Below are 8,430 nucleotides of genomic sequence, written 5' to 3' on the forward strand. Positions count from 1 at the left end.
AAAAAAAACTAATAGGTAGGTTTAAAATTAATAAATACAAATGTATTCTGACAGTGAATGAGTTAATTATGCTTTCTATTTGCAAAATTCCTCAACCTTAACGCAAAATAAGAAAAAAAATGAATTTTTAAGAAATTTGCGGGATTTCCCGGGATAAGAAAAATTTCCCGAGTTAAAAAAAAACCGGGATCCCGGAATCCCGTTTGAGAAACCCTAGTAAAGGCCATCAAACTAGTCACTATGCTGCGTGCCGAACCTTTAAAGTGAGAGGGAAAGTTTACAAAGGTTTCTGCCCTCAAATATACCTCAACATGCTGTCAGATGACGGTATGCCACGATCATTCTGGAATATGGAAGCTGGAACAGTCCTATGTCTTCTATCTACTTCTTCTCGGACAGGACCAGGACAGAAGACACTTGTTCCAAGAACAATCGTTTTTATACTACTAGTAGCCTGGGACGCCCCGTAGTGGGCTTTCTTTACAAATTTCCATGAGGCACGGTTTTTTTGACTTTTTTGTTCCTATCAATATGCTCGACAGCTCTGTTAAAGTCCCAACGATAAGATTTATCCTCTGAATGAAGAGGTGGCGACCCCCCAAACTATAGCCCCTGTGCGAACAATAAAGTCAAAGAAACCATACCCCCACTCGCGACCCTTCGCGAGATATAAGCCCCTGAAATAACAAATTCCTATTACAAATATGTTGAATTATTTATATTGTTATATTGGCCAAATGAATAATAATAATTTATATTGTTAATTTAAATANTAAATTAATTGAAATTTTAAAAATTAATATTTATCACGCACTGGCTTAGGCTTTTTTCAAAATAATCGATATTGCAGGGCGCAATTATAATTATTTCTGCTATTGAATACATTTTAGATTGAAACATTTAACTGAATGCAACTTGTGATAAAATAAGAATGAAGTGTAAAGTTTTACTAACAGCAATTCTTTCTTTTAAGTTCTTGCTAATAGAAGCGAGTAAGTAAAATTTTTGTTATATCATTATGCTAAAATCAATAGACTGACTTGTTAATTTTTAATTTTTATTACCTGGGCGAAGTCCTGGCTACTGGAGTAACGTTTGCGCTTTCTTTTCCGAGTTTAAAAAAGAAACACAAACGTTAGGTTTTGATTATTTCAGTGTGACAATGCTCAGCAGTTCACTGCAATGTGCATAAATTATTTTTAGGAAAATGTAATTAATTTCAGATAAGATTTAACCAAACAAATTTAATATTTGACGCTAAATAACAAAAAGTTATTTTCACATTTTTGGGTTCTGGTTTTTAAAACTGCGATGCCAGATAGTTGCTTCATATCCTTGCAGAGTTTAATGAATTTCGGCAACAATGGCAAAGTTATCTAACTTTAATTAAATCACTTTTCTTTGAAGTAGGATAACTCGGATTTATGCTTTTTAATTTCTTTATAAGATAAGTTTTGAATAACGTTTACTTATCGTCGATTTGTTCTTCTGTATATAATTTCAACTAAATAATTTTAATAAATTAGAATAGGCATTAAAAATCATTCTTATGAAAATGTTTAAATAATTCGACGATACTTAGTTTAGTACAAATATATCTACTGTAAAAAAGTAAATAATTGTTTACTTTATTACCATATTAAATTCTAAATAAATATTACGTTTCTCATACAAAATATTTTAGTTCATTTTTAATAAATTACATTTTTTCATTGTTTTCCTCATCATTTACAGAAACAAATTCATAAATAATTTTTATAAATAAAACTGTAAAACTTAATAAATAAGTTTTAAACAAAAAGGAAAAAATTATGCTTAAAATTTATATAGATGATTCTTCTTTTAAACATTCAACTATGATAAAATAAATACAATTTAACTTTATTGTACCGAAGTCAATCGACTTTTTAACTTCTAAATTTCATACAAAAGAAAATATTATATTGTATTATATTAATAACATTTAAAGCGAATTAGTTTCCATATCATTATTTTTACAAATATTTCTTGCATACACTCGACCTACATACTAAAATTATCAACCTGTATTTTCTCTATTTGAAAGAACTCACTTGATGCGTTACTTACTTATTAATATTGTTATATAATAATTAAATAAGCGGTTGTATAAGTTTCTTATAACTATAAGAAAAGCAAAATTATTTTAGTAGTACTAAAATATACTGCGTAATAACTTTTCTTGGAAGAATACTTGCATTATTATATAAATATTTTTAGTTTTAAGAAGAAAACAAGCTATGAGATAAGTTTTCGAGTATTCCTCTTATAAACAATCCTCCCTGAAAAATTTCAGAAATTTTCGATAAATGTACGTTTAATACATTTATCGCAACATTAATACGTTTTAAAAAGTCACATATCACAAGTTTTATAAACTATTTAAAATTTAATAACATGTATTGCACATAATTTTATCTGAAAATTCACAATATTTGCTTTTAGTCATATGAAACTCAGTTTTCTAATACAGTACAATCAGAACTCAATTTAGAGCTTCCAATTCTTGTCTAAAGCGGCTGGCTCTAGTTTGCAAGACTTCAAATAACGCGAGAGTTTTATGTATTAATAGGATATACACAAAAATTTGTGCTTGACTGTACAAAATTAACGTCATTAAGGTGTAATTTGAAAAAAATTATAGACATGAATTTCAACTGTTTTTTTTTTCCTTAATCTGGAGTACGGAGACAGATAAACGAAAGTGGGATATTGAAATGTTATGGAAGTAAACCACGATTAACCTTATACGAACTTCCAGTCTACTCCAGAAATCACGTGAATTCAGTTCAAAATTTTTCCGTGAGAGGAGTTAGATAAAAGGCATGACTCTAAGGGGAAAACTATGGTGTACAGAGGCAAGACACCACTAAAATCGAGAGCCTCGTGACGATGTCACAATAAATAATAAATCGCTCGTATTCTAATTACAATTGCAATGAAAATAACTTAATCGCAAATTCTTTCTTAATTATAAATTAATTTATATAATTAACTAGTTATATTTATTAATTGAGCATGTAAACGTTGTTATGATATTTGTTATTATATATTCAAAACGCAAAAATGTCGACATTTCCAATTTAATTAACAACAAAAAAGTATCTGGACATTTTTGGGTGCTGTTTTTGTCAATACAAAGCGAATTCATAATTTTGCAGAAAGTGGAGAATTTCGGTTGAAAAGTAGAATAGTTCAATGAAAAAGGAACTAGATTACGTCTTTCATATCCCCTACATGGCACCACGTTACCTAGCTCTTCCACTGTCTCTGCTGTAGCTACATGCCCGGACTCTACCGATTTAAACCAATTGTCGTTTCGTTTCGTTTCGTCCACGTCAGCCATTACGCTCAACTCCATTTTCTGATCCCATCGCACAGTTTTAACTTTTATGTAACTATTACAAATATATGTTTTTTAATCGTGTCAAGCAACTCATTGACGTAATGTTTGAGACAAAGTTCTTTCATTCCAGACAAGACAAAATCTCAAATGCAGATAATTTTAACGAAAGACTTTAATTTATCCAACACCTTTCCCGATTAAATTCCATCTGATTTTATTTTATTATTATTATTATTATTTACTTATTTTTTAGTTTTGTTTAATTTTACTTTATCTACTTTCCGTCACTTTTCTTCTTTTCTCAGCAACAAATCATTTTCATTTGTGACATATTACTGCTCAAACTACTCGCCCAGGCTAACTACTTCGAGTACATTGTCTCGAGTTTTTCGAAGTAGTAATATAGTTATAATTTTAGGTTAAATTTGTGTTGTTTTAGTCGTGAATACATTTATATTTAGGAACTTTTTTATATATTGAAACAACTCCAGTTTATAACCTTCAAGATACTTTTTATTTTCTCAGAACCATCCAAAGAAGACGTGATAAAGTTTTCCACACCTCTTGTTCGTATAATTTTTTTATCATTAAATAATTATTATTTAACGTTCTTAATGAATTCTTATGTTTTTAGTATTTTACGAGTGATTATCCAATTTCTCCGAATGAAGTAATTCATAAACATATAGCATTTCCGTTTTCCACCCTCTGTAAGTACAAGAAATTAAGGTAAGAAATGAAAAACAATCTCCTTATAATATAGAATCTGTTTAAGTAATCAATAACCATAATAGTACTTAATTCAGTAATACATACAACAGCTATATTAATTAACATAGAAATTATTCTTTTCAAATATAGATGTTATATAGCCTATATATTAGTATATTCGTCAACATAAAAAGTTTCGAAAACAAAACCAATTATAAATGTTTAGTGCAGAATAATATAATTGTTCGTTTTCGTTTATATACAGATTTTTTGTAATATATTTAACCCGAAAAAAGAAAAGCTAACTTTATTAGAATTAGAATTGATTTCTTGTTCTTTTTAAACACTTTGCAGTGTAGAGGACGTTAATTATACGTTAATTATACGTTAATTATAGTAACATTTCCTAACAGTCTAAGGTAGTGTTACTTAACAGACAAATTAGAAGAGATAGTAAAATAGTGTTTTTAAACAATATTCGATTGATCAAAACCCGTTCGTTATATCAATAGAATAGTAAGATTCTTTCGAAATAAAGAAATTTTTCGTATGTCGAACCTAGTGTAATAGCTATTCTTGTTATTTTTTTAAAATTAATAAACTAAAGTATCACGAGTGTAATAATCCAAAATTCCGGTTATAAAATCGAATTTGAAACTGTTATGCGTTTCCATTCTCTCTAAAATGTCATGACTCATGGTCTTTCAGTAAAATGAAGTGCTTATCTCTCGTCTTTTAACTTGAAATATCACTTTTATATAATCAACATATTAATATTACTGTAAACTAAACTATAAATCATTGACGTAAGTTCCCAAAATCATTCGATATCAATAATAATCTTTCGGCACATTCCAACGAATTAAATTGTTATTCGAGTAACTATGAAAATAAAAAGAAATTAACATTGGAAAACAGTAAACAGGATTATCACACTTATTTGTCTTATTTTTTGAAAATAATTTTACGTAATTTATCGATTCTTATTAGTGACATTTATAAAATGTTACACTTATATATTAAATTAATTTTCATTTTCTAATTTAGATGTGAATTTACCAAACTGAATACAACTCACTTGGTTTATTCTTTGGACCAAGTAAAAAATGGGGTATGTTAAACAATTCGTATTTGCATGAAGTTTAATATATTTTATAATTTATGTGTTTTAGTCTAACCTAATCAAAACACTTACATTAACTTTATCGAAAGAAAAAAGTAATAATAATAAATTATAGCCAGTTTATTATTAAATAGCGTTTTATTTCCACTTTTAAGAAGGGGGGAAATTATTAATGCCAATCTTTATATTGTGCGAAAAAAACTAAATTTAATTTCTTACATTTATTTTTATTACTGATTTATAAATTTTAAACGAAAAAAATAATTTGTCGTGTTTTAACGAAAAAAATAATTTTACATTTTCCTGAAATTAAAAAATATATATATTATGTTAAATTTCTTTAACTCGTTAGTATATTTACATGCTGAGCGTGACAGTTATTCACAAGTAAATAAATGCATTATTTAATAGAATAGTGTGCTACTTTTTGTGTCAATTGTAATTGATTTATTTTAAGATAGTTTTATATTTATCGAAAAAAGCATTACAACGATAAAATGAAATTTTCAATTAGGAGTACAAAATATTACAAGAGCGCATAAGTAAGAAATCTTTCTCTATTCCTTCTCTGTGCATGTTAACACCTTTGGTAGGAAATGTATATGTTTAAAGGCTCTTGTCATACAATTTGTTTACTCGAAGATATGTTTCACCGATTACTGACATTCCTATGAAAGGATTTTTATGCTCTTTTCAGAAATAAAATTTAAACGAAAACAGTACACGTAGCCAGATGTCGGAGATTGTGTCTTGTAATGTAAGAGAAAACTGTAGTATTTCTCGAAAGTCACATTATTCCAGTTCAAAAATTTTTTATGAAAAAAAGTCAATAAATGGTACGACGGGATTGCTAAAGGACATTGTACAGGAGCAACACTGTACTGATTTCAACGTAGAAAGCCTATATTTTACATTAAAACAAAATCAAAGAGAATGATAAATATTTGCAGCTTCGCATTGTGACAATGTTAAAATAAACATTTTCTCGTCAAATCTAAATTATTTTTATTTGCTCTTCACGAATGCATTAACAGAAACATCATCATTATCACTTCGAAAAATATCAATATTTCGTTTTATCAGGACGCCGACATCAGCGACCAGCAGCAGTTAGTTAATGCTGATATGAGTCACGTCGTGGAGTTTACTCCAATTAACACGTTCTTCCCTATGCAATTCGTCATTAAAAACAAGAATTTAGAACTTTCCTGGAAATCACTAATTTCTCCTTTCTCTTTTTGGGTAAGTAACGCTTAAAAATTTAATTCATACCAAATTTTAAATCTTATTTCAAACACAGAAAAACCTTTCATATAAAGGTGTGGCTGGCCATTTTCTTCTGTACTTTGGTGGCTGGAATACTCATATTTATAATACTCAGTTACGACAAATTAACAGAAGACAAGAACAAGGGTTGGAATAAAAGAAGATTCGTTTGGTTTCTGTTCGGAACTTTTCTCAATCAAGGTAAGTATCAACATATCACAAGAGAATACTTTTATTTAAAGACTGTATTTGGTGTACATTATTTATTTCGTTTTTATTTCAGGAGCCGATTTGAAAGTCGCTAGACGCTCACCCTCCAGAGTGGCCTTGGTCTTCTGGATGCTTCCCGTTTTGATCATATGTTGGGCTTATGGTGGAACGTTAACTTCATTTATGATTAACAAGGAAAAACAGTCATTGCCGAAAACGTTCGAAGAATTAGCATCAGCTGTCCAAAAAGGAGAATTTACTTGTACTGCACCTGGTATCCGGAATGTGAGGAATTTGTTTAAAGTATGTTGCTCTTCGTAAATGTATTAAAAAAATATATTTCACATAAAAAAATATTTCAAATCTCTTTATAAATACAGTAAAATCCGTGAAGTGTACAGATAGATATTTAGGTAGCGTTATCGAATTGAGAGTTGCTCTAAAAATGCGTAAATTGCTTCATTAAACATTCAGAAATCTAAAGTTGTTTTCAAATTAACAATTTATTTTTATTGTTTAATTTGTAGGTGACATTTTATTTCACAAAGACGATGTTTCTCTTGAAAAAGACAAAAATGTTTAATAATTTTGATGCTTTCAAATTACAATAGTCTCTTCTGTTTTTAATTTTTTGTTCTGTTTTCATTCTGTTATCTTTATATGTTTCTTTATTAAGATATGATTTTAACAAGTTAAATTTCCAATTTGATAAACACTTTTTGCTGAAAATGCTGTTGCAAATGTTAGTTCAAATTTTCACTTTTGCTTTTACAATAACAATTTGTAATCTGTTCACATTTGCGGCAACAGAAAACAACCGAAGGAAAACAGCGACTGTGGCTACTATAAAGTGTAAAAGCTAGTTAAGTAAATGCGTATATATCTATCGTAAAATTACATGACCCGGAAAGATATTGCAGAAAGCATTCTAATCAGTGAAAGAAAGTGAGATTAGGTCTGATGGTTGCTCATACAAGAAAGAAGAGAAATTTTTTTAAACAATCAATGGCTACAGGTTTCGTGATGGTTTCGATTGATTTAGCTCTTAGTACTGCGAAGGAAAGCTATTATGTTCTTTTTTGAAAAAAAAGAAGATTCTAAAAACATATCCACTAGCTAGAAATGTATCTAGTTTTCTTTGTAGGAAAACTGAGAAGTCATCTATGGCAGTACCAGGTTTTATTCCTATGGAAAATAGGTGGATATTCCTGATCAGGTCAGTATAGGAAAATGAAAAGCAATATGATAACACGATTGACTCGAAAACTTAAATAATTGAAAAATGGAAAAACTTCCTCGGTATTTTCTTCAACTGTCGATCGAGTTAACGAGAGATTTGAAACTAATCGTAAACAAATGACGATATTCTGGTTATTATCTTTCATAGATACCTTTGTAAATTACAGTTTTTGTTCATTATTCAAAATCGATTATAAAATTATTGAACATATGAAGAAACTAATTTTCAAATAAATGATTATACTGTTTATATCAGAAAGCTTTGTGTATAAATATTAAAGCACAATGTAATAATTAAAATGAAATTCGACCACTATCCATTTCGCCATCTGAAATATATTTTATATACCGGATGTACAGTACTTATTATTAAATAGCACACCTTACAGCTGAACGAAGACTTTTACAGGAGATATGTTTATTACACGGAAGTAATTCAGAATTAAAATTACTTTATTCAAATAATATAAATTTCGATTATTAAAATTCGGCATTTAGAGAATCGGACATTTTCTAG

The 8,430-nt window shown here is 28.7% G+C and overlaps 1 protein-coding gene across 3 annotated transcripts in view; it reads left to right on the top strand.

The window, feature by feature from the left end:
• LOC111627564 (glutamate receptor ionotropic, delta-1-like) overlaps positions 1–7,109 on the top strand; it is a 31,843-nt gene extending 24,734 nt beyond the window's left edge. The window contains exons 1-6 of one of the 3 annotated variants that reach the window (XM_023371162.1): positions 2,258–3,930; positions 3,999–4,093; positions 5,123–5,186; positions 6,282–6,440; positions 6,518–6,665; positions 6,748–7,109. In XM_023371162.1, the coding sequence (XP_023226930.1) occupies positions 6,324–6,440; positions 6,518–6,665; positions 6,748–6,995 (513 nt within the window). In that variant the 5' untranslated portion in view covers positions 2,258–3,930; positions 3,999–4,093; positions 5,123–5,186; positions 6,282–6,323 and the 3' untranslated portion in view covers positions 6,996–7,109. Of the gene's footprint in view, positions 1–2,257; positions 4,094–5,122; positions 5,187–6,281; positions 6,441–6,517; positions 6,666–6,747 lie in introns of those variants that run through there. The other 2 variants (XM_023371164.1, XM_023371163.1) reach the window with 2 other exon arrangements.
• Positions 7,110–8,430: the final 1,321 nt, after the last annotated feature.

This window comes from Centruroides sculpturatus, unplaced genomic scaffold (assembly GCF_000671375.1).
Source record: "Centruroides sculpturatus isolate CEXI.00-Female unplaced genomic scaffold, Cexi_2.0 scaffold363, whole genome shotgun sequence".
In the NCBI taxonomy this organism is placed as follows: Eukaryota; Metazoa; Arthropoda; class Arachnida; order Scorpiones; family Buthidae; genus Centruroides; species Centruroides sculpturatus.